We start from the raw sequence: 27,207 nt of genomic DNA on the forward strand, positions 1-27,207 counted from the left end.
ATGCTATTGGTGATGTTATTGCTCTTATTTGTTGCTATTGCCTCTCACCAAAGAAGAAAAGGCCAACCAAGGCGTCCACTCCAAATCTCCTGCCCACGATCTCAGCCACACCTAGTTTAAAGAATCCAACCAAAGAAAGAAAGGTCAACCAAGGCCTCCACTCCAAATCTTTTACCCGCGATCTCAACCGCACATAGTTTGGAGAATCCAATTAAAGAAGAAAAAACCAACCAACCCATTGAATATTTTCAGTATTTTTAGAATTATTGCCCTAAACTTTTTGCTTTATTTTTCTTGTCTTTCTACTTATGTATGGCTCACCCTTATTATATAAAGGTCCCACTCCCTTGTATTGGATTCATCTATAGTTTTGAGTAATAAAATTGTTCCACAAATTTCTTTTTGGTGTGATCACAAGAGAGCAACGTGCTTGTTTTTTCTCTTCCATCCTTCATCGAAGGCGACATGTTTGCTTCGACCTGCTTCTCCTGCGTCAGAATGCATGGAAGTCTGTAGTTTTCATATGGCAGTTGTGTTACTGGAAAAATAACTATAGATTTATTTATTTATTGCCCTTTAGTTAAATTTTTAGATAAAATCGGCAAAACCTTGTTAATTATAAGTGAATTATATTTGGAAATAATTATTTACAGGTAATAATGAATGTTTTATGGTTCATTGACCCCTAATTCATAAGTTTGACGTAAACAGGATGTAACTGATGAAGTTTGATGGAATAATAGTAATTTTTAGACAATAATCTGTCATAGATCAAATAGTATGATGGATATAATATACTTAAATGGAAAAGAATTTTAAAAAAATCAAATTTTGTATTCCGCATGGCAAAAGCACCTATCGTAAATACGACATACTTTCTTCTTTTTGTCTGTTAGCAGTTGCTTGTCTTCTTTCTGTCTCCCCCATAGATTCCCATTTATATGATGACGACAAGCTAGAATAATTTGCAGAGAGTAAGAATTCCGTCTTGAGGACACTATCATGTATAGGGCAACTAAAAGCCTAAAATATCACTAATGTTTCTTTTTTTTCTTCTTCAGACGAACTTGTACTATAAGTAGTGTCCTATTCAACTAGAAATGAGACTTTTGGAATCCACATGGTTGCTGCTAGTCTCAGGGCGATGCCGATACGGACCGTCTCAGTGGATCTGTAAGTTAATAGGCAAAGGTCAAAGAGCTAACCGGATTGGCTCTAACCGGATTTTTCAATACTTAAGTTATAGAAGATTATCCCTATGATGTTTAAGTTAGAAAAGGTTATTGATGGAAAGTTAGAAGGAAGAAAAATTATTTTTTTCTGACTTAAACATCGGAGGGTTCGGCCAGAACCAATCTGGTGTGCTCTTTGGCCCTTGCCTAGTATCTTGCAGGTCTACGGAGTTGGTCTGCATTGGGGTTTTAGGACGGGCGGCAGCACATACAATTCTTAAACTTATTATATATTTTGAATGTAACATTTTATTTTTATGATTAATGTTTTTCTTTCTTTTTTATTTTTCTTTTAATTAAAGGCCAGTGAAATTGAATTACCCGTGTGTGACATTGATAGATGGGTTCCTCGGGCTATATACATGGCCGCCGACGCTTGTCTGTACCATATAACCGGGTCAATCAGCTTTGTTTTTCTTTGAAACTGAAATAATCATTTGTCGGCCTCTGATTCTTTTATTTTATTAGCGAAGAGCTAATAATACAAGCCTACTTAGCTAGAAAAAAAGCACATGGATCAGATGAATGCCATATATTGTAGAGCCTACAAAAGAATGCCCGCCACCAGCAGTCTTCAATTCTTATTTTCTTAAGCACAAGATAGAAATAAATTGCATGCGATTAAAGAAGGAAGTTATATATTTTCTTAATTCTTATTTTCATGGTCTTACGTCGTTTCTTCGTCTATGAAAGAAGCGGGAGGGAGGAAAAAGCCGCCGCCACCTCTAATTAACATCCGGTGGTATGATTGTTGACGTGATGCAGTAAAACGGAGAAATTCTGAAATAAATGCCTTGAAAATAAATAGATAAGCAGGTCTTGAACATTGTCTTCAACAAGAGGTACATCCGGTGGTTGCCAGCTTACTCGTGTATCTAACATATCTATATAACTCATGCTTGGAAAGTGATGAGTTGAAAACTTCATAACATATCTAACCTATCTTTATAACAAGAGATATCCATGAACTTTATGCCACTACAAAGATACTGCAGCCACTATAGAACGATACACCCTCATACAAACATCCATCTTAAGGATCAATGGATCATAACAACTATAAGCTCTTCTTCAACCCGTTACATGTTATTGACATGCTCAGCGAAGAACCATGTGCCCCATACAGCTTGACACCTATTGAAGGAAATCCTGAGATTGATCAAGTGGATCGTTGTATTCAGTTGATGACAAATGATAAATATGTATTAATACATAAATATACGATATAGTATAATATTGCTGTAATATAATATAATATTAGTATAATATAATAATATAATATTATATACTATAGTATAATAATTTAATATAATATAATATTAAATTATTTAACATAATATATCAGTTGATGACAAATGATAACAAATTTGGCTCTGATCTTCCGCGAGAAGCTGAAGAGACCTAGGAATTGGCGGCAAGCTCACCTCCAGGACTCCCTCCAGGATCTGCACCACCTGTCCCATTGTTGGCCTGTTAGATTCAGAGCCTTGAATGCACCAGCAAGCAACTCTGCAGACTCTGGTTAGCTCTTCAAGGTCGGCAGAACCATTCAATCTCTGGTCTAATAAGCTAAATATATCGCCTTCAACGACCTTTGTTGCCGCCCAGGACGGATAAAAGATTTTGCTCCCATCTGCAGAGTGCGATGCGTTTCGCTTGCCAGATATCAGCTCAAAAAGCATCATCCCGAAGCTGTAGACGTCAACCTTGGAGGTGATTGGCAGGCCTGAAATCCACTCGGGTGCAGATAGCCAATGGTTCCCCTTATGGTTGTCAGCACCCTGCTGAAGTCGCGACCGATGAGCTTCGCCATGCCAAACTCTGCAACTTTGGCGCAGAAGTCCTTGTCGAGGAGTATGTTGTCTGGCTTTATGTCGCAGTGTATGATGCACTCCCTGCACTTCTCATGGAGGTAGGCTAATCCTCTCGCAATCCCAAGAATAATTTGATACCTCGTCTTCCAGTCCAGAACCGTGGATTTGTTTTGAAAAAGATGGAGAGTCCAGGGAACCTCCGGACATGTACTCATAAACTAGAAGCCTTTTGCTGCCCTCGGTGCAGAAACCGCGAAGGTGAACCAGATTCACATGCTGAATAGCAGCCAATGTGCTCACTTCGGTTCGGAATTGCTTCTCCCCTTGTCTCAAGCCTTCAAGCTTCTTCACAGCTACTTCGGTTGAATCAATTAATGTCCCTTTGAAAACAGAGCCAAAGCCTCCGCTGCCCAACTTCTCAGAGAAGTTCTTGGTCACACGCTGCAAATCGCCATATGTAAACTGAATCAAAGAACCCTCGACTTGTTTTGCCATCCGAATTCGTTTCCTCCTTTGAAACGCCCAAATTAGTCCGACGAGAACACCCGAGACAGCGAGCCGGAGATACACAGTTCCTGTTACAACCCTCCGGTTTGTCACCAGCCTTACAGATGCACTCATCCAAATCAACCTCTGCTGCACAGCAAGCATCACACCTTCTAGCATCTTCCTCACATGGGAATTCAACAACTGAATCAGTTTTCCTTAACAAACTGTAACAGATCTTCCTTCCGGAAGATTCATCTTTCAGTCTATATAAGCATCTCCCCTGTATTCCATCTTATGGACTACTGAAATGAAATGAAATTCTTTTCCTCTTCTTCTTCTCTTTCTGCTACTATTCCAGAGGAGTATCAGTAACTGGCACCATGCCATGCCAGTTACTGTTCACTAATGTTTCAGCTGCGAACTTCTCAGTTCCCTTATTTCATCAGTTCCAGATCCACTATCATCATCATAGAGTTGTTGAAGGTTCCGGAGGTCCCCAGTCCAAATTGAGCATCCACTCACATAAGCATACGCGTTGCAAGAGCAGCTGTTCAAGCAAGACTGTTCGCAGTCTGTAGCACTCCCAACAGTCAAGCTCTGCGGATTGGCGGGCAATCTCATATTGGTCATCTCAACGAATCTGTCCCCTTCTCCACCGGTCGAGCTTTTATTGCTGCATCCTAAACTGGTTTTCCTCACGCACCCAGCTCCCCGAGTTCCGCTTTTCCGGCTTCTCTCGCTGTTTCGGGAAGCTGTTCCACCGGTTGAGTGAGGGGAGTACTAATCTAAAGAAGCGAGCAGCAGTTTTAGGGACGGGCTGGCCCCTGGGACTCAGTCAGCGAGCGCTGTTGGTAAAAAAAAGAACTTCCAAACATTGAACGCCCATTCTTTTAATGAAGCTGGTTCGAAACCATGGGAGCACCTGCAAATATTCGAGCTTTTCTGGTCGCAGATACCGAAAGCTCCACATAGAGAGTAGACAACACATTGAGCCAAAGGTTGAGTAACGAGTGGCTGCCACTTCTGGGTACTGTTCACCCAATACCATAGCCTTACCAGCCCAGATGAATCAATCACAGTCCGAGTGATAAAAGAACTGTCGAGGATGGTATACATGACATATTTCCGCTGCTTGTTCTCGACGAAAGTGTAGTGGAAGCGAGCGTGTGCTCTGGTACCGGGGACTGCAGTGAAGTACTGGCCATTCCACAGCCCACTCCTCCAATAAATTTCAGAACCATTCCACAACAATACAATCTGATTGGATCCATCGGGGTCCATACTTTGAGCGAATGGCCCGGGGGCCGGGTTCTCAGGATTCTCCCATGAAGTGATGCTCTGATACTCCTCTGTGATCTTATTCACTCCAAGCCTTGCTCCTGGCATCCAGGTGTCAGTTGGGTGATCAAAACTCTGCCAAATTGTAGCGTTCGACCCATTTCCTATAACAAGATTTCCCGTGTCGTGAAGCACTGCAACCGTGGAATTCGAGGTTGATGGAGTTGAATTGGATGACCAAACTGGGATTTTGGAACTGTTGAGGACTAGTTTGCCATCTTCTGAGAATTTTAGCTCGGCAGAGGAGGTGTTGGAGATGGGTGTTGCTCTGTTCGCCACCCAGACTACAGTTTGGACAGGAATTGTTTTGTACCAGATACCTATGTAGTAGTTACGGGAGTTACCTGGTGCGAAGAACCCCAGCTCAAAGTTGCCTTCTTTGGACACTATGGTCTGGTTTCCGGAGACGGACTGGCCCAGAGAGATGCTATCAGTTGCTCCACAGTGTTGGATGTTGAGAGAAGAGAAGAGAAGAGAAGAGAAAGAATAGAAGGAAGATGGAGAGAGAGGAACATGGCCCTATGTCAGTATCCATGGGGGCACAAGCAAGCGACAGAAACCAGCCTGCTCATGTAAATATGTATAAATAAGAGGCAGTGGCTGCAGCTTCTTTTTAAGTTATTTTAACGGCAGTCAAATTTCAAATATTAAAAGGGACAATTAAATTTCTTTTCCTAATTTGGGCCTGTTGAGAAGATTCAAGTCATTTATAATTTTAGGGTTCATGAGAAGATTCACTGATGGAAAGTTAAGCAAGGTGAGTTATCAAAGTCGAGTTGTTATGAAGATCTAGTACCCTCTTCATGTCCATGTCGAAACTTCCTACGGAAAAAATCAATAGCTGCTTTGTCCTCCATTCAAGGCTAAATAACCAGCCTTCAAAAGAAGGGTAATCAGTCCTGTTGGAAAATCTAATAGATTGAAGTCCAATAATGTTGATAAAAGATAGCCTAAGTCAGCAAGGAAGGTGAATTATCAAAGTCTAGTTGTTATGAAGATCTAGTACTCTCTTCAAGTCCATGTCGAAACTTCCTTTGGAAAAAATCAATAGCTACTTCTGAATGTGAGAATAGGCCCCCAAAAAGGGCTGAAGCCGGCAGACCTAGTCAACTCCAGCGTGCGTTACGAGGGCGGAGACGTCGCGACCTCTTGAGTGGCCGCAGATCCTGCACAACCGCCGCGAGCATCGCCTCTCTCACCGCCTTCCTCTCTTCTTTTCTTCTAGCGACGGCAGACCACTTGGATCCACCACCAAGCCGTCAGAGGGAGCGCTCTCAGCTCGCCACTACTGCCGAGCTGCCGAGCTGCCGGAAGAAGTTCCCCATCTCCCCCCCGGAGCTAGGTAAAAACCCTTGATCCCTTTATTCATGCTCAGTTAGATTAGATCTAGCCTACCCATGAAACAAAAATAGGAAAAGGAAAGAATTAAAAACAAAAGAGAAGAAGAGGAAGAATAGGAAGAAAAAAAAAAGAGCTTACCGGTGGTTGATCCACAGCCGCAACCGCGGGCGCCGACCGCCAGCCTCGGCCGCAGGTCGCGGGCGCCGGCCACGGGACGCCGACAGGGCCTCGGACACAGCCATGGGCACGGCTGCGGGCACGACCGCGGGCGCAGCCGTGGGCCCCGTAGGCCGGCCGCCGTCGGCCGCTGCCCGTTCCTCACGAGTATTCTGACGAGCTCGCCCCCCTCCCTTCACGAGAGAAGAAAGAAGAAGAAAGGGGGGGAGGAGAAGAAGTCGAGAGAAGAGAAGAGGAGAAGAAAAAGAAAAAGGAAAGAAGGAGAAGAAGTTTTTTTTTTTTTTCTTGCTAATACGGATGGGTTATACCTAACGGGTACGGATACACCCAATAAAGTCAAAAAATAGGATACCTTGGAGTGCCAAAGGCCGCTCCCCATCTCCAGTCCACAAGATGTCTCCGGAATGGCAAGCTACATACGCAGCCACCCAATCCGCAGCACCATTGGCTTCACAGTAGATATGCTTGGCCTGAAAGGCCCATCCATCCCTCGCCATATCCCAAATGTCACGGAGCAATGGGTGGTCACTATCGTCACCCCTAAGACCCTCTCGGATCCAACTGATAACGGTGGCTGAATCACCCTCTAGGATGATAGACCTAGCATGTAACACACACCAGGCATGTCGTAGGCCCGCCTAGGCAGCTCTCAGCTCCGCGCTCGGGATCGAGGTGTCAAATAAATGACTGCCACCAGCAGCCACAACCCTAGCGAAAGGGTCCCGAATGACGAAACCCACACCTCCCTCGTGCCACCATCCAGGACTGACCCATCAAAGTTGACCTTGAGGAAACTCGGTGGTGGGGGCTCCCAGGTGAAAAACACCGTGCGGGATACTGCCGAAGCAGGGTGGGAGCCCCAGATGTCCCGAGCTGTCAAGGTCCCTCCGACGGTGGAGGTGTGACACATCTCTGCTGCCTGACTATGGGCACTCTCGACCACGAATCTCGGAGACATACATCGTTTGCCGAATATACGAGCGTTCCTGGCCAACCAGATCTGGTAGGCGGTACAGTTCGCTCGAGTCACCACCTGACGAAGCGCTGGGGACTCCAAGCCCTGGCACATGGCCTGTAAGAACTGGTCCCTACAGCTCTACACCAGTTGCGGAACCCCTGCCAGACGCCAAGTATCCCTCGCCCATGAGCACCGAAACAAGGCATGGTCGACCGTCTTGGCCACACCGCAAACCCCACACTCCAGGGGGATCCTCAATCCTCGTCCACCAAGTACTGCTTTCGTTGGAAGACGGTCCCAGACCATCTTCTAAAGGAACAACGCAACCCTCGGAAGGAGGCCCAATTGCCAGATCCAGGCACAATCAGGACCAAGCTCGTACTCCCGCCTAAGAATGCGGGAAAGGAAACCCATCAAGACTCTGGGACTGGTCGAGGAACTCCACACTCGTACATCTGGTCCACCGCTCTGTGGCAGAGGGAGGGAGCGAACCCGCTATGCCAAATGCTCCCCGAAGAAACGGGCTAATCGAATCTCGTCCCAGCCGGCCTCCCTGGGGGTCATAAGATCACAAACATGTAGACCCTCCCCAGCCTCGACACTAACAGTAGTCGGCCAACGGCGCAGGGGGAGGCCATCAACCCAAGGGTCCCCGGTCACATCGATGCTACGGTCGTCGCCTATCAGCCATCGGGTGTGATCCGACACCATAGGCACATATCTCGCTATCTCACGCCATAAAAAGGAACATCTCCGCCCACCTCGAACCCCGCCCTCCTGGCCTACCCCCCATAGCGGGCAGTCATGATCCGGCTCCAGAAACCCTGCGGCTCCAGGATGAAGCGGGAAGCATGCCAGGCGAGGAGCAGCTCTCGTCTCTCCAGGAGAGACAACACTCCAAGGCCACCCTCCCTGAGAGGGAGGAAAATACTCTTCCATGCCACCAGGTGCACCCCACGGCCCCCACCGTGCGAGCCCCATAAGAAGCCCCGAATCAGTCGCTCGATCTTCAGTAGGACTTATCTAGGTACTACCGTGTTGGTCATGAGATGGATAGGCATAGAGCCCAGAACAGATCTAATCAGCATTACTCTACCCATCATAGATAGAGACGCTGCCCGCCATCCCTCTAGCCTACTCTGGATCCGTTGCACCATCCCGAAACACTCGGATACACGCAGTCTCCTACCTGTGATCGGAATGCCCAGGTATGTCCAGGTCCCGTCCTGCTCGGGCATCTCCAGAATCCTCCGAATCTCACGTCGAACCCCGGGGGGCGAACTCGGGCTAAAGGAGATGGAGGATTTCTGGGCATTCACTCTCTGGCCAGATGCATAGCAATAGGCGGCCAAAGCCCGCCTAATAGCCTGGGCATCTGCTATGCGGGCACGCGTCAGGAGGAGGCAGTCATCGGCAAAAAGTAAATGTGATATCGGCTGGGCCTCTAGAGCTGGGACGTAAGCCTCCAACTCACCGGCGGCACACGCAGCCCGCAGTGATCGAGACAAGACATCAGAACAGATGATGAACAAGTATGGGGATAGCGGGCATCCCTGCTGAAGCCCCATAGTAGAACTAAAGAGTGGGGACGGAGAGCCGTTGATCAAGATAGAAAACCACGGACTCCAGACACACCCCATAACCCAACCAATCCAGGTCTCATGGAAACCCAGACTCTCCAAAGCTAGCCTAAGAAAACTCCACCTGATTCTATCGTAAGCTCGTTCCATATCCAGCTTGATAGCCATCAGGCTTCATCGCTTTGGGGCCCGTCGAAGATTCCACATCATCTCTTGGGCCACCATAACGTTATCGGAAATGCTCCTACCTCCAACAAAAGCACCTTGCTCTTGACAAATAATGCCGGAGAGAAAGGGCTTCATACGATCCATCAGTATTCTTGCCACAACTTTGTATAAAATAGTGCACAAACTGATCGGTCTAAAGTGGCTCGGCTCGGACGCGTCTACTCGCTTAGGTATCAGCGTGACAAATGTGGCCTTCCAGTCGTCAGGCATACCTGACCGACTAAAGAAACACAAGACCGCTTCTACCACTGCGATCCGGACGATACTCCAGTATCTCCAGAAAAAAAAAGGAGGGAAGCCATCTGGGCCCGGAGCCCTGTCCTCACCCAGTGCCCAGATAGCCTCTCGCACCTCCTCCTCCGACACTGGTCGAACCAACAGTGCATTCTCAGCCACCCCGATATGGGATTCAGCTCTCGGGAGCAGGCCGGCAACGTCAGACCCACTATCCTCCGTCCAACGGGAGCGAAAGAACTCGAGTAGGATATGGCTGATCACCGAATCATCCTCCACCCAGTGGCCCCGGTCATCTCGCAAGGAACAAATAGTGTTCCTCTGCCTTCTAATAACTGTCGATCGGTGAAAGAAACTAGTGTTTCGGTCACCCTCTCTGACCCACTGAATTCTGAATTTTTGTCTTCAGAAGATCTCATGTTGACGCAGGATCGAGTGGTGGGTGGCGAGAAGACCCCGGAGGCTCACCATATCAGCCTCGGGGAGCGCGCCCATCTGATCTTCCCTACTTTGGAGGTCAGCAATCGCAGCCTCCACATCCTCCAACTTCCTAAAAATATCACCTACGACCTCACGGTTCCAGCGACGTAGCCGTCGCTTGGTCAACTCCAGTTTTCGTGAAACCCTCTGCATGGCGTCACCGCGGACCGGCAGGCCCCAAGCTCCCCGGACAATGTCCCGAGATTGAGGGAAGGATAGCCAGACCTTCTCGAAACGGAATGGGCTCTGGTGACTCGAACCTGATACCGTCGAAAACAGCAAAGGACAATGATCCGAAGCAATCCGAGAAAGATGACTAACCCTATAGGATAGGAATCTGATGAGTTAGTCAGTGGAAGCAACAGCCCTATCCAGTCGCTCCCACACCCTAGCTCGTCCGGATTGGTTGTTACACCAAGTGAAACGCGGACCGGAGAAACCCAGCTCTACTAGGCCGTTACGCGAGAGGAAATCGCGAAACTCCCTCCTATCCACAGTGTCAGTGAAGGCCTTGCCTCCTCGTTTCTCACTCTCCTCCAGGATGCAATTGAAGTCACCCACCATCGCAGACGGAAGTCCCTGAGCAATTAAGTGGGTGAGCTCATCCCACAGAACCCTCCTGGTCCGATGGTTTGTACTAGCATACACTCCGCACAAGACCCACGGTGCAGCATTAGGTTCCGAGATGATCATGATGACCTGTTGGGAGCAGTTGTGGAATACGTCAACTGTAGCCACACCCCGCTTCCACAGAGCCACAATGCCCCCCGACAGCCCCTAGGAATCTACTGCATATGACTCCCAGTCAACCTCAAACCGCCGTAAAACACAACTGAGTCCCCTACCGGATAGTCGTGTTTCATAGAGTAGGCAGATCTCCGGACTATGGATCTGGACCAACCTCCTAAAAGATGACATGAAGGCCGGTTTTGCCGCCCCCTACAGTTCCACGCAAGAATCCTCATGGGAAAAAGTTCGAGAGGTCGGCCACACGCACATCAACCCTCTGGGCCATAGGGTCCATCACCACCTCGTGATCAGGGTCAACCTGCTGACCCTCATCCATATTGGTCCCGGACACGACTCGCAACACTGCCGCCTTCACCCGTTGAACGACAGTCGAGTGATCCACGGTCGTGCGAGTAGCCCCCTCATGACCACTCGAGTCACCTACCCCGGCTCCACCAGTGCAAGCGTATCCCGCCCCGCCAAAGAGTCACTCATAGGGCAGTCAACGCAGACAGGAACCTCACTCGTCCAAGTCATGTCACCCGAATCTAGCCCACCAGAGGCACCATCTCCCTGCCCCATATCCACCTCTAGAGAGCCTAGAGTAGTGGGGCACACAGAAGACGGATCCACCCCCAAGGCCTGGGCCCCAAAGTGGAACCCACAAGCACAGGGCCCCGCAACCTGGGCCACAGGCCCTATGTCGGACCCCATAAGGCCTGTTTGGGCCGTGAACAGTGGGAGGCCCCACCCACAGGGGCCTTCCCGCGAACATCCGCGCGAGGCCCAGCCAAGCAGGACCACGCACAAACCTCCGCGCGACGGGCCTGAGAGCCCGTCGCGCGGTTCACCGTGCGAACCACGCGGGGCACACGTGCCCCGCGGGTCGCTGGCCCGGCCAGGCCGCCCCTGTGGCCCGCCCGACCCCGGCCCAGGGAATAGCCCACTTCCAGTAAAAGCCCAGGGTTCCTATGCCGCTTCTGGGGCTGAACCTCGGGCTGGCCCGTCGACCCAGAGCTCGGCCCGGCCTGAACCGACAGGCCGGCCCGAGTCCCCGGCAGCCCGATCCCGATCTTCGAGGGCACCGAGTCGACCCATCCCACGATCGGGTCGCCGGCCGTATCAACTCGGGAGCTCCCCTCTTGCCCACCGGGGGCCCGGGCCGCCGCCACCGGCAGGGAGTGTCTGCGGGCCACCTTAGAAGGCTTTTGCCAGCCCTCTAGATCCGACGAGGACACCGGAGGGCTGGACGGGGTAAACGGCGAAGGAGGTCGAGGAAGGGGGACCCAGTAGGAAACTCGGTCACCTTCCCCTGCTCCGGCGGACCGTTCTCCCGTGGCTGTCGGGCGCGGGATGTCACCAGCCACGGGCCATAGATCAGGCCGGAGCCCACCTCCCCCGATGAACTCGCGCCGGTCGGAGCCAACTCCCCAAATCCACACGCCGGCTCGAGATGCCCGATTCTACCACATCGGACGCAGAGATCCGAAACGTTTTCGAAGACGAAAGGCTGCCAAATAGCCTTCGTCCTCCCCTGTATTCGAATCCCTAGGAAGAGGGGTTCGGAGGCGTCAATAGCCACCTTAACCCGAGCGAACCCCATGGCTCGTCGCCCTTCAGTGACACCGTCCATGGCCATTGGCTTCCCTGCCTTGGCTGTGATGTCCAAGATGGTCGAGGACGACCAATACTCCGGGGGGAGCCCCGGTAGCCGGAGCCAGACCACCACGGTCTTTACCGGGGTCTCCCTGGGTAGGAAGTCCAGCGCCCACGGCTCCATAGCCAAAAGCTGTCCCACCACCACCCAGGAGCCCTCCAAAAGGGCTCGGTCCCGGACCTCCGGCGCCCGGAGCCGCAACGCGAAGTGATCTTTGGCGAGGGTGACAGCCACCACCTCCCCTATTTTCTTCAACCGGGCGGCCACATCCTTGGCCACCCATTCAACCGGCACCCGCCGGCCAAGACTCTGACCGACCAATGCTAGACCCTCCCACTCCCGGCGAGTAGCCGCGATGGGCTCCTCCGGGAGCTCGATGACCGACGAGAAGTGATGGCTCAACCGAGCCACCTCCGCCTCCGTCAACCGGTGGGTAACCCAGGGCCCAGGTCGCCCCCGGCCACCAGGTCGGTTGATGGGGACATCAGCTAGGTCCCCATTTTATTTGCATATTTGCTTATTGTTATTTCTGGGTTTATTTGTGTTTAGGAATTTATTTGTGGTTTATTTTATTCTGGGCTTATTTGCATTTTAGGGCTTATTTGTGGGGAATTATTTTATGTAAGGGGTTTATTTTAATTGTTCTTATGGGGCCCTATTTAAAGGGAACTCTTATGTTGATTAGGGTTTTAATGAAGAATTAAAGATTTCTTTTCCCCACGTTTCCTCTTCTTCTCTTCTCCTCCCTTCTCCTTCTTCTCTTCTTCTTCCTCCTTCTCTTCCCCTCTTCTCCTGCTTCCATTTAAAATTTGGTCTGGCATCAACTTGGTATCAGAGCAAGGCTGGTTTTGCCCCTGTTGCCAAAGCCCGATCCGTTTATTGGAGCAACAGAACATATTGCCCTGTCAGACTTCCTGCCAAACGAGGAAGGTTCTGATCCTTTCTTCTTTCAAAGCAGAACTCCCGTGCCCTGCTTCCGTGTGTGCGAGTCCTCCCTCTCAGATCTCACCAGAAAAAAGAAAAGAGTCTTCCCCGTAGCCGAGCAGTTCCACTGTGCCCCTCCCTGCTGCAACCACTTCTTTCCATCAGATCCTTCGGAGCCCTCCCAGCCGCGCCGCCTCTGGTCCTCCACCGGAGCCTGCAACCGACGCCACCACCACCGGTGTATGGCCGAGCACCGACAGATCCCCGGTTTCCTGTGGCCGCACGAATACTACGCCGTACGTCGACCACGGACGCCGGAGCGTGTCGAAGGGCCACGAGTGGTTCCCGCCGCCGGAAAGAAGAAGAACGTCACCGCCCTCCTTGCAGCATTGTCCCTCGAAGCCGGAGTCACCACTGCGTCGGCCGCACCGCCTGCAACCGCCGATTCGCCCTCCGTTCCGGCCGCAAACGCCGCTGTGTCCTCCTTCCCGACTGCAGCCGCCGCCGATCAGAGCCCCGTGGCTAGTGGCTGCGCCGCCGGTCCCCTCGATCGCACCGCAACGACCGCCGAGCAGCCCGGGTCATCCTCCCGTTTCGGTCGGGAGGTTCGGGAGGTTGAAGACGGGTGGTAACGGGTAAGTTCTAAACCCGTTACCCCAAAACCCGATAACCCGGTCCACATCCAGTAAGTAAAAAAAAAAAAAAAAAAATTTGGCACGTGACCCGCACGTGCTGAGTTTCACAGTTATCGGAGCGGGTTTCATTCGAAACCCAAAACCGATAACCCGAACCCGTTAAGGTTCAAAAAAAAAAAAAAAAAAACCGTAAGATCACGTGACCTGCACGTGTTCAGGAAAAAAAAAAAACTAACCTTTGTTTCTGTCGAACGGAAACCCTAGGGTTTCCGCCGCCGACGCCTTCTCCTCCGTCAACCGAGCCACGCCGCCTCACCGTCGCCGTCCCCGCCGCTCCCGCGACCGCCCGATTGCCACCACCACATCCTCGGCCGCCTCCTTCTCGCGGTCGACCACAGCGCCATCGCCCGAGACCTCCGCCGCCTTTCGCCGCCTCCTGTTTCATCTCGCCACCGCCGCCAGAGCTCCACCGTCCGCGCCCCTTCCGTCGTTCACCTCCGACTCCTCTCACGAGCTCAAACCAGCAGCCCGGCCGCCCCTGCAGAGCCCCTCTCCTCTCACAGCACCCCTCCCTCATCCCGTTCAAGTCCAACAGAGTTCACCCGAGCTCAACTGGCCCGATCACACTCCACAGACCGCCAACGTTTCTCTCCACTGCAGGCCAAAGCCCATTTTAGTCCAGGCCGTGCGCGTCTCCTTGAGCGCGGCCCAAGGCCTTTGGCCGCAGGCTCTGTTTCAGGTCCAAGCCAGGGTGTTCTTCAGCCCATTTCAACAGCCCAGGAAGCTTTGTGCTGTAGATGCAGGTCCATAACTCCAGCTAGTTCTGCCCGGCGCCAACTTCGTGTTCGAGACTCCACGAGCAGACGATTCTGGTCAACTGCATTCACCACAGGTAATTGGTTCTTCCTCCTTTGGGCTTGCTTATCTAAATATGTTCTAGTTCTCTTGCATGACAGCCCTATTTTGAAACTTATTTTCTTGTCAAACTGCAAAACCTAGAACAATTTCCACCACACCCGTCCTACCTACCAATTAAATCTAAATATTAAATTAGCACACCTTAGTGTCAGGACATCATCAACATCCATAGATCAGATTACTTTCAGACTTTGAATGACTGTAAAACGTGTTTGCAACCTAACTTCTTATAGTGACTAATTTTCTACTTTAATTCTGAAATAACCAAAGTACAAATTAGCAACATTTAATTTTAAGTTATTCTTGTGAAAACTTGCTGATTTCCGAATTCATAGTAGGTTGCATTAGTTGGTTGCATCAGTAGGTTGTCCTGCATTACATTTGGACAATTAGGGTTCATTAATAGTATTGCATATCATATCACCAACTAGAGTAGTTCCTGTATGCCCACCCGTAGTGGTAGAGAGTACCTCCTCACTGACTCTCAGACCCCTTTATCCACCATGGACCCCAGAGTTATACAAGATATTCTAGAACAAATAGCTGCAATACGAGCTGATCACGACGAATTCAAACGTGAGATCCGTGCTCTAGTACAACACACTAGGACTCCGGAACCATCATCCCCAATCGCAGCTTATCCCAAGTTTGGTTTGACCACACCGCCTGCAGCTTTTCCCCATCCCCCTAGGAACCAACATCATCCTGATCACCAGCGCGATCTTGACGAGCGACTACTTCGTACCGTGCGAGTAGAAGCCCCCACATTTGCTGGTCAATTAGAGCCGAGCGTGTACCTTGATTGGAGAGCAGCCATGGATAATTATTTTGAGTGGTACGATATGACTGAAGATAGAAAAGTACGGTTTGCCAAAATGAAGCTTATTGGGCAAGCTCACTGGTACTGGCATAACGTTGAACATCGGCGTGAGACCCAGAGGCTTCCACGCATCACCACTTGGGAGGATATGAAAGAGAAACTGAATGAGAAGTATCTGTCATTCTCTTACCGACAACGCCTCATGGATAGGTGGCAGAAACTAACTCAAGGAACTTCAACTGTTGCCGATTACGTTGCACAATTTGAGGAGTTTCACATGAGATGTGGTGTAATCGAAGAGGAGACTGTTACTCTTTCTAGGTTTCGAGCAGGACTCCGTGAGGAGATCCAGAAAGAATTGATCCTCCGAGAGATTACTATCCTTGGCCAGGCATACCAATTGGCTCAAGACGTGGATAGTTTTTTACGAGTCCCTGTGGTGAGCCCGACCTAATCAAAGCCATCTCCCACAACCCAGACCACTCTCCAACCATCCTTCCCAGCCCGGTTCTAGCCAAACACCGACTAGGACGTTCCCGGTGCCTGCTCAAAGTACATCAACTGATAAAGAAAAAGGCATATTAGGGTCCAACCCGCCCTTAAGAAACCAAACCCAGTGTTTCAGGTGCCAAAAGTTTGGCCATATTGCGTCCCAATGTAATGCCAAGACTTATTTAATGACTGAACTGGAAGCAGGAACCCAGGATACTGAATGTGTCGAAGAAGTCTATGAACCAAACATTGAGGATTTTGTAGATGACTTTGGAGACGAAAAGACCGGGTTAGAGTTTGTTCAGACTGAATACCAAAATAAGCCCACTGATAGGAATGACCAAAACCATAGGCTCCATGTGGTTAGGTGCACACTAGCCCAAACAAAGATCGAACAAGACTGGCGAAGAACCTCCCTATTTTATACACTTATTAAGATCAATGGTAAAACATGCAAAATCTTATTTGATAGCGGGAGTTGCATCAATGCCATTGCGTCTGGAGTTGTTTCTCGCCTTGGCCTGAAATCTACCCCTCATCCTAATCCATATAAAGTAGCCTGGGTAGATAAGACGTCCATTTCGGTTTCAGAAAGATGCCTTGTCCCGATTCAATTCCTATCTTATAAAGACGAGATTTGGTGCGACTGCCTTCCGATGGACGTAGGTCAAGTCATTCTAGGAAGACCTTGGTTATACGATAGGGACGTCACACTTCATGGTCGGTCAAATTCGTGTAGTTTTATGTTCCAGGGTCGGAAAATTATACTGAATTCATTACCTCCTAGAGAACCTGGCCCTGAGAAGAAGGGTGCTACGCCACAAAAAGATGAGTCACTTCACATCATTACTTCGAAAGAGGTAATGAAAGATATCGAAAGCCATTCACCTGTATTCGCCCTTGTGGCTAGAGTTATCAATGTGGAGTCAAATGCCGAACATCCGGCCGCCGTAGTTCCTCTGTTGGAGGAGTTTCACTCTGTCTTCCCCACTGATCTTCCAGAGGCACTCCCTCCAATGCGTGATATCCAGCACGTAATTGATCTCATTCCTGGAGCGTCACTGCCAAATCTTCCCCACCATAGACTCAATCCAAACGAGCACACTGAACTGAAATGCCAAGTTGACGAACTCGTCACTCGAGGGTATATTCGTGAGAGTTTGAGTCCCTGTGCTGTACCTGCACTCCTCACTCCCAAGAAAGATGGCTCTTGGAGGATGTGCGTCGATAGCCGTGCTATCAATAAAATCACGGTAAAGTATCGTTTTCCCATTCCTAGGCTGGACGACCTTTTAGACTATATGTCTGGTGCTACAGTTTTTTCCAAGATCGACCTAAAGAGTGGGTACCACCAGATTCGGATTCGTCCTGGGGATGAATGGAAAACAGCATTCAAAACCAAAGATGGACTCTACGAGTGGTTAGTAATGCCTTTCGGATTAACAAATGCTCCAAGTACTTTTATGAGGGTGATGACACAGATCTTTCGACCTTTCTTGAACAAATTTGTCGTTGTGTACTTTGATGACATCCTCATTTATAGTCAAACTCAAGAGCTGCATCTCTCACACCTAAGGCAGGTTTGTGAAGTCCTGCAGAAAGAAAGCTTCTTTGCAAACCCTAAGAAGTGTGCCTTCCTAACTGATCACGTCACTTTCTTAGGATTCATAGTATCTTCCAAGGGTGTCTCCGCTGATCCAGAAAAAGTAAGCGCGATAGTCGGTTGGCCTGAGCTCAAGACCTTAGCCGAAGTACGCAGTTTTCATGGTCTGGCTACTTTCTATCGTCGCTTCATTAGGAATTTTAGTTCAATAATGTCTCCCATCACAGATTGCATGAAGAAAGGAGACTTTATCTGGACTAAGTCGGCATCCCAAGCATTTAAAGATATTAAGCATAGGATGACCGAAGCACCTGTCTTGCGCCTCCCTGATTTCACTAAGGTATTCGAGGTCGCATGTGATGCCTCTGGCGTTGGCATAGGTGGTGTGTTAAGCCAAGAAGGTCACCCTGTCGCGTTCTTTAGCGAAAAGTTAAGTGACGGCAGGTTGCGTTATTCCACCTATGATAAGGAATTCTATGCGGTAGTGCAAACTTTGCGACATTGGCGACACTATTTGCTACCGCAAGAATTTGTCCTGTATTCAGACCATGAGGCTTTAAAGTATCTCAATTCTCAAAAGAAATTAAACCTTCGACATGGCCGATGGATTGAGTTTCTACAAGCCTATACTTTTGTGCTGAAACATAAAGCTGGAGTTGAGAATAAAGCTGCTGATGCGCTCAGTCGACGGATCTTCCTCTTATCCATGATGAGCACTGAAGTAATTGGTTTTGAAAGGATCAGGGAACAATATACCACCTGTCCCGATTTTAGTAATGTATACCTGACCTTACGAGATGGAGTAGAGAGAGAGCACGATGATTTCTTTTTACACGATGATTATCTCTTTCGCACCGACCGTTTGTGTATTCCTCGAACTTCTTTGAGAGATTTTCTAGTATGGAAAGTACACGCTGGAGGACTGTCTGGGCATTTCGGGAGAGACAAAACCATTGAGATGGTGGAAAGACGTTTCTTCTGGCCGAGTCTCAAGAGAGACGTGGCCAAGATCGTCGCTCAGTGCCGCACATGTCAATTAGCCAAACAACGTAAACAGAACACTGGGCTTTACACTCCACTACCTGTTCCTGATTGTCCGTGGCAAGATGTTAGCATGGATTTTGTGTTAGGGCTTCCACGTACCTCGACCAAACACGATTCCATTTTTGTAGTAGTGGACCGATTCTCTAAAATGGCTCATTTTCTCCCATGTTCTAAGACTTCTGATGCTTCTAGGATTGCGAAACTCTATTTTGACGAAGTCGTTAGACTCCATGGTCTTCCTAAATCTATTGTGTCTGATAGGAATGTTAAATTTATGAGCTATTTTTGGAAAACTCTTTGGCACATGATGGGTACCAAATTAAAATTTTCCTCTGCCTATCATCCCCAAACTGATGGCCAGACCGAAGTTGTCAACCGAAGTCTAGAGAGTCTTCTCAGATGTCTGGTAGGTGAGCATACTAGGACTTGGGATCTCGTGTTACCAACTGCCGAGTTTGCATATAATAGTTCGGTCAATAGGACCATAGGCATGAGTCCTTTTGAAGTAGTGAATGGCTATAAACCTAGGCAACCCATAGACTTGATTCCCATGTCTTATCAACATAGAGTCTCTGAGTCTGCACAATCATTTGCTTCACACCTGCATTCATTGCATCAGGAGATCAGCAAACTTATTCACTCTAATAATTTAAAATATAAATTCTTTGCTGATTTGCACCGACGTTATAAAGAATTAAATGTAGGTGATTCAGTCATGGTAAGAATTAGACCTGAACGACTTCCTTCGGGGACGTTCAAAAAGTTGCAATCTCGTAGTGCGGGACCGTTCAAAGTTCTAAAGAAAATCAGTTCGAATGCGTATGTTGTAGATCTTCCTGAAGACTATGGGATTAGTGCGACATTTAATATTGAAGATTTAGTCCCATACAAGAAATCGACATTCATTCCTTCTGACCCTTTTGTTGATACATCCACTGTTGTTGATCACCCTGCTCTAGCACGTGCTAGTGAGCCTCCACCTCCACAGTTTCATGCACGCAGAGAACACATAGAACATATATTAGATGAGCAGGTTATATCTACCAGGAGAGAAAGCTACCAACGTTACCTTGTTCGGTGGAAAGGTCGACCCGAATCAGATGTGTCGTGGATTTCGCGAGCTGAGTTGCAGCGCCTTGACCCGGATCTTCTGGAGCAGTACGACAGCCGACCCGATTTACACTCGATAGGGTCGAGTTTTTCTCACCCGAGAGGAGTTGATGGGGACATCAGCTAGGTCCCCATTTTATTTGCATATTTGCTTATTGTTATTTCTGGGTTTATTTGTGTTTAGGAATTTATTTGTGGTTTATTTTATTCTGGGCTTATTTGCATTTTAGGGCTTATTTGTGGGGAATTATTTTATGTAAGGGGTTTATTTTAATTGTTCTTATGGGGCCCTATTTAAAGGGAACTCTTATGTTGATTAGGGTTTTAATGAAGAATTAAAGATTTCTTTTCCCCACGTTTCCTCTTCTTCTCTTCTCCTCCCTTCTCCTTCTTCTCTTCTTCTTCCTCCTTCTCTTCCCCTCTTCTCCTGCTTCCATTTAAAATTTGGTCCGGCATCATCGGTCCCCTTTCTTTCCCTTAGATGTACTTTTGTTTTGGGCTGCTACCTCCGCCCATGACCTCGACGGCGGCGCCGCAGATTGCTTCGTCGGAGCTAGATCTTTGTTTACTTCTGCCGCCGTTGTCCCCGATGCCTGCTTCCTGGCCGAGCCCGACGACCCCACCATCGGCCGCTTTGCCTTGTCCATTGGGATACCCTGCAAGGAAAAGAAGCAACAATCCAATGATCACTGGGTGTTAGGCAAACCTGGAATCACGGGATGCTCGCCGGGCACCAAGTTTCAACAGGGATCTTCCGCCACCGAGCACCACCGGCGAAGAAGACCGTTAGCACGTTTAGCCTTTCTCTCTCCTCAGAGTTTCTCACTCTAAAGAGCCGTTTGCACTTAGAGAATGAGCTTCATAGGAGAAATTATATGGGTCATAATTGCACCTAAATGTGAAATTGGGTTATTGGATTGAAGGTCCAATAATCCAATCTAAAACCAAAAAACCCGAAGAAAGGACCTTAATGGGCCAGGACCCGATTTATTAAAATAGGTCTGTAATCAGATTGGGCTCGATTTGAGCTAAGTAGTTGGGAACTCAAAACTACTGGGCCTGAAAAGCCCAAACCTGAATTAGAAGGGTTAAATTAAATATAAGCTATATGGGCTGAGTCAAAGTTTCCCTTTAAATTAGCTAAAACTAATAGGGTCTAATTATAAATTAGCTAAAACTAATAGGGTCTAATTGTAAATTAGCTAATTAAGTTGGGACCTGAATATAAATGGGCTTAGTGACTGAATCAGGCCAAAGGCTTATTCCAAAAATTTAATTAAGTTCTGGGCCTGAATGCAAATGGGCCTAGAGAAGAGAATTGGGTCAGATCTAAACCAGAAATTGGGTCAGACCTGAACCAGATATTGGGTCAAACCTAAACCAAAAATTTGATTAGACCTGAACCAGAAATTGGGTCAGACCTAAACCAAAAAATTGATTAAACCTAAATTAGAAATTAGGTCAGACCTAAACCAAAAATTTGATTAGATCTGAACCAGAAATTGAATCAGGCCATGGGCCTGAATAAAGATAAGTCTAGTACCTGAATCAGAAATTTAATCAGGCCATGGGCCTGAATAAAAGATTAGTTTATAATTGGGTCATGGGCCTGAAAATGAAATATGAGTCCTTGGGATGGGCTGTAAGTTATGAAAAATTAAAAAAATATTAAAAATTTAAATTAAGAAAAGGGGGTGATTATATAGAAATAATATATAATAATTAGAAGTGGAAAAGCAATAGAAGAAGTAGAATAAAGGTTAAATAAATTAATAAAAAATTGAATGAGCAAGTAACAAATAATATGATTGTTTATGATATTGCTAGGTGTTGAAGAATTGTCATCTAAACCTAGAAATTGGTGAATGAACTGAGGTAAGTAACCCTGGCACAATCTTATTGATTTCAAATTACTGTTTAATTGTAAGTATGAAATAAAGAAATTGTATTTGTTAAGATGTATTTTCTCAAAATTTGGATCAAGCATATGATTGCATGCGATTAATGAATTTGATCAAATAGCATTCCTTCATGAATATATGATTGGGTCTGAATTATGATTATGATAGATTGCATGAAAATGATATTTGTGGCATGATTATGAATTTATGCATAACGATGCCATTTGTCACTTTTCAACCTATATATGAAGATATGATTTATGAAAAAGAATAATGATTTATGAACTCTCAGATTGCTATGTATGGCCCTCACCAGCGGGTTATAATAGCTCGACATAGCGGGTTATAATAGCTCAGCATACGGTCCTCGCCAGCGGATTATAATAGCTCAGCATGCGGCCCTCGCCAGCGGGTTATAATAGCTTGGCGTAAACCCTGCCAACAGAAAATAATAGTGGTCAAAGATTATGACCCTTGCTAGCGGGTTATAATAGCTTAGTGTAGACCCTGCCAACGGAAAATAATAGTTGGCAAAGGTTATGGCCCTCGCCAGCGGGTTATAATAGCTCGGCATATGGTCCTGCCAACGGGTAATAGTAGTTGGTAAAGATTACGGCCTTGTCACGGATAATAATAGTGACCATAGCCGCACTACCATCTGAGAGCACGGTTTTCGAAGTATGAATATGACAACTACGGATTTAAAAGCATGAATAATGGGAAGTATGGATTTCAAAACATGAATAATGGCGATTACAGATTTCAAAGCATGAATAATGGCAAGTACAGATTTTAAAGCATGAATAATGGATACGGATTTCAAAGCATGAATAATGGCAAGTACAGATTTCAAATTATGAATAATGGCAAGAATTTTATATGATGCATATTCATATTTATGAACTTTTATTGATGGAACATGCATTACTTTATGACCTGATTTGTATATATCATCTATAGAATGCTTTATTTTGCCATAATTGTTAGCTTCTTAAACATTGCATTAGCATAATTATGCTTGATCCAATAAGATACTACTTGGTTACTTACTGAGCTGTGTAGCTCATATCTTTTTATCTACTTTTTTTCCTACAGATGAATAAGACTGCTAGGAGCAGGGAGCTTGGCGTTATTCAGGGTTAGGGTAACTGAAAATGCTATATAATAATCAATTTTTAGAAGCTCTGTACTGTTCCAATTGCATGAAAAATGTTATGACATTAGCAAATGAAATTATTTAATTTTGTTAGGAAATTTTAAGTGGCTTCGTGTTATTGTATGCATAAGATTGCAATAGCAGGGCCGTGTCATGATCCGGATTCGGGGTGTGACATTTAGTGGTATCAGAGCAATAGGTTTGATCATGAGTAAAAACTTTAAGTTTGAATAAGGGAAATGGGTAGCGAAGTCATGTTCAATTATATTCTGCATATAGAAAAGAAAGAAATTAGTTAATCATGAAAAAAAAGGGGCGCTGGTGAAAAAACAATCATTTGATTTAGTTTCTTGCTCTCCCTTAGCAGCGGGAAAGGAGTCTATCTATCTGCCTAGCTTTGGTAGATTTCCCCCAACGCAATTCAAAAACGGAATGCTGCAACGATCACTTTCACGGATGATGATCTTCTACTGGGGACAGCGGAACACAATCGCCCTCTTTTTATGTTACGGGAATGATTGAGAGGGAGAGAATCAGTCGAATCTTGATCGATCCTGGCTCTTCAGTCAACTTAATGTCCTTCCGCACGTTGAAAAGGCTAGCGTTGGACATTCCGAACCTCAGTCCCGAGAATGTGGTCATCCAAGGCTTCAATCAGAATAGTCAGACCGCACTCGGATCCTCCAAAAAAGAGTAGTATGAAAGCCAAAATCTCTCTTTTTTAAACGGCCGGAAGGCGGCGCTTTTAAGGCCAATTTTGAATATTGGACATCCGACAAATATGTATATTAATAATGACCCAAAGCTTCAATTTCATTTCCCGGGAAAATTTCTTTTTTTTTTATTAGTGATTGGAAAGGTTGGTATGTTATAAACAAAGGAAGGCAGAGGTAAGTACTTCGAATGGCGAAGAGAGGCCGTATTTGCCAGAGAATTGGGAGTTCCTATCGTAATGCATGACTACAACACTGGGGGATTCACTGCAAATACTAGCTTGGATCATTATTGCCGCGATAACGGCCTACTTCTTCACATCCATCGCGCAATGCATGCAGTTATTTATAGACAGAAAGATCATGGTATGCATTTTCGTGTACTAGCTAAAGCATTACGTATGTCTGGTGGATATTAACATTTTGATAGGTAAAAATGAGCAACAGAGAGGAGGAAGTCTTGACAAATATTGTATCTAGGAGGAAAGGAGCAAGAGGGAGAGGAGTTGCTAGCCAGTCGGTTGAGCAAACTCCTAGCCCAACTACCTCCCAGGCAGATTTTACTGGAGTATGTCACGTGATGGCTCAGCTCCTTCAGCAGCAACAACATATGCAACAACTGATGCAGCAACAGATGCAACAGCAGGTACAAGCCACTACCTGACCTGCACAACTTATGGACTCCTACTATGAGCGGTTCCGGAGACTAAATCCTCCTATGTTTCATGGTGGAGCCGATCCGTTGGCTGCTGAGGCATGGGTTCGGGGGATGGAAGAGATGTATGATGCTTTGCAGTTTTCGGAAGATGTCAAGGTTAGGTTGGTTGTTCCCATGCTAAGAGAAAATGCAAAGTTTTGGTGGAACCTGTGTGTCTTTACCAACTCGGTCCGCCCGGTGAGCGCTCACGACTAAGCGAGACTCGTATGCTGTCTCATTCGCTGTCTCGCAATACATTTTTCTTTTTCCGATACGGCTCTGCGGGACTATTGTATATTTTTATATAGTTATAACACTAAGCCCCTATGAATTAGTTCCAAGAAAGCGGCCGGGGTGTACACTATACTTTCATTCAAATCTCGACCCCCCCCCCGGAGTACCATTTTGGGAACCGGGTCACCAAAGTCTCGATCAGAAAGGTTGAAATCTAGACGATGCATCGCATCTAGAAAGCGCTGGTTCGAGCCCAGCTCGTGACAAGCACAAACACAGCTATGAAAGCTGCAATTGAAGATGATGATGATCAGCTGACTTGGGATGAATTCAAGAAAATGTTCTATGAGCAATACTTTCCTAAGTCGGTCAGAAGGACTAAGAAAAATGAGTTCTTATCCTTGAGACAGACAGATATTATGATTGTGCTTGAATATGCCAACAAGTTTAATGAATTGGGCCGGTTCTGTCCCCAATTTATGAAGGCTAAAGAGAGCAAAGCTAACAGATTTGAGCAGGGCTTGAGGGACGAAATTCAATCCCGGTTGTCAGTCCTGATTTTTACTAGCTACTGAGAAGTCCTAGAGAGCACTGAAGGTAGAAGCAGATCTGAAGAGGCCAAAGAAGGAAAGAGATGATCCAAAGAGACCCAGAATGATTGAAAGTCAGAATGTCAAGCCAAGGGACATTGGGGGTAATGCAAATAAGAAGAAGAGATTTGAGGCCTATATCTACTGCGGCAAGCCTCATGGGGGCCTTGTCTTAAGAAGATAGGAGTTTGCTTCACTTGTGGTCAGCATGAACATTTGTCACGGGACTGCCCAAATAAAAAAAAGAATGACTCGGAACCTGCTGAATCTGGTGCTCGGCTTTTACATTGATTCAGCAGAATGCTAGTGCAAGTGATCAAGTAGTGATAGGTAATCATTCTAAAACAACTCTATAAATGATTATGCTTAATTGATTCCTCTACTTCTATGTATCCATTAAGTTTCTACCTCTTTAGAATGCATATACGAAGAATCAAATCAGTCTTTAGGTGTAAACATCTACCTTAAGAAAGTTAATCTTATAGATGCTACGAAACTAGGGCTAATACAAATTGATATTGAGATTTGATCCTCTGAAGAGTTGGACTAGATCAGAATGCGCAACGAAAATGTGGAAAAATGTTAAATGAAAGACTAAGTATCTTCATTTATTTAAGAATTAAGAAACGTTAAATTTTAAGGACAAAATTTTTATTAAGAAGGGGAGAATGTGAGAATAGGCCCCCAAAAAGAGCTGAAGCCGGCAGGCCCAGCCGACTCCGATGTGCGTTACGAGGGCGGAGACGCCGCGACCTCTTGAGTGGCTGCAGATCTCGCACAACCGCCGCGAGCATCGCGGCGGTGAACGAGCCACGACTACTTCTCCGTTTCTTCCCACAGAAGGTTAGAAAAACCCACAGATCACTCACCGAGGGGCTTCATCACCTCTCTCACCGCCTTCCTCTCTTCTTTTCTTCTAGCGACGGCAGACCACTTGGATCCACCACCGAGCAGTCAGAGGGAGTGCTCTCAGCTAGCCACTACTGCCGAGCTGTCGAGCTGCTGGAGGTAGCGGCCCAAGCTGCCAGAAGAAGTTCCCCATCTCCCCCTTGGAGCTAGGTAAGCCCTTGATCCCTTTATTCATACTCTGTTAGATTAGATCTAGCCTACCCATGAAACAAAAATAGGAAAAGGAAACAATTAAAAACAAAAGAGAAGAAGAGGAAGAATAGGAAGAAAAAAAAAAGCTTACCGGTGGTTGATCTGCGGCAGCAACCGCAGGAGCCGACCGCCGGCCTTGGCCGTAGGTCGCGGGCGCCGGCCGCAGGCCGCGGGTCGCCGGCCACGGGACACCGACGCGGCCTCGGACACAGCCACGGGCATGACTGTGGGCACGATCGCGGGCGTGGCCGTGGGCGCCGCAGGCCGGCCGCCGTCGGCCGCTATCCATTCCTTCCGAGCATTCCGACGAGCTCGCCCTCCTCCCTTCATGAGAGAAGAAAGAAGAAGAAAGGGGGGGAGGAGAAGAAGTGGTGGGGACACCAATGAGCCGGCATCACTTTGGCTTGACTGCTAGTCCACATTTCTTGTGTCGTCCAGTTTTTATTTTTTTTATTTCTCTAGATATTTATTTAAGTCAAGTTCGTGTCAGGTCCAATCCAATTCAAGTCCAGTTCAAGTAATGTTGAGTCAAGTCAATGTCGGTCCAGCCTAAATAGTATTGAGTCCATGTCATAATAAAGTCCACATTCAAAATAAACCAGCCCAAAGAACTACCAGCCGGTTCACTCATCAAGACCGGTTCTTCAAAAAAAAAAAAACCATCAGCTCCCCTGTTTTTGTTCCAAAGCACCGTACTCATCTTCCATGCGCAGCCGGTTCAAAGGAGGTTTCTTCCCAACCGAATGAAGCTTCAAGTCTTCTCCCCAGGTGGTTCTTCCCAACACTTCACAGCACCGATTCCTCCCCTCAGCCGGCTCTTTCCAGCCACGTCTTCATAGAAGCCTCAGCCGATGGATTTTCAGAAGCCAGCCGGCCACACCTTCCCCAACCCAACGAAGCAAGGCTCCATCGCACATCCCAGCCGACGAGTCATCTTCCTCCCAGCCGACGAGTCATCTTCCTCCAGCCGTTCCATGAAGAATCCCAAGCCATCACCGACGGGTCATCTTCT

The 27,207-nt window shown here is 47.2% G+C and overlaps 1 protein-coding gene and 1 pseudogene across 2 annotated transcripts; both read right to left on the minus strand.

The window, feature by feature from the left end:
• Window positions 1–2,033: 2,033 nt before the first annotated feature.
• Window positions 2,034–3,929, minus strand: LOC113460916 (G-type lectin S-receptor-like serine/threonine-protein kinase At2g19130). The gene is given in 4 exon segments (XM_089923590.1): window positions 2,034–2,381; window positions 2,657–2,979; window positions 2,982–3,225; window positions 3,227–3,929. Coding segments are annotated over 4 exon segments (1,068 nt in total). The 5' UTR covers window positions 3,713–3,929; the 3' UTR covers window positions 2,034–2,366.
• Window positions 3,930–4,366: 437 nt separating this feature from the next.
• Window positions 4,367–26,560, minus strand: LOC120110666 (G-type lectin S-receptor-like serine/threonine-protein kinase At2g19130 pseudogene; annotated as a pseudogene). The gene is made up of 3 exons (XR_015967630.2): window positions 26,287–26,560; window positions 22,018–22,139; window positions 4,367–5,437 (listed from the first exon to the last, which is right to left on the minus strand). The product of XR_015967630.2 is annotated as a G-type lectin S-receptor-like serine/threonine-protein kinase At2g19130 pseudogene (transcript).
• Window positions 26,561–27,207: the final 647 nt, after the last annotated feature.

The sequence above is a fragment of the Phoenix dactylifera genome, chromosome 1 (genome assembly GCF_051530095.1).
Source record: "Phoenix dactylifera cultivar Ajwa chromosome 1, Ajwa_hap1_PhDact_Kaust_v1.1, whole genome shotgun sequence".
In the NCBI taxonomy this organism is placed as follows: domain Eukaryota; kingdom Viridiplantae; phylum Streptophyta; class Magnoliopsida; order Arecales; family Arecaceae; genus Phoenix; species Phoenix dactylifera.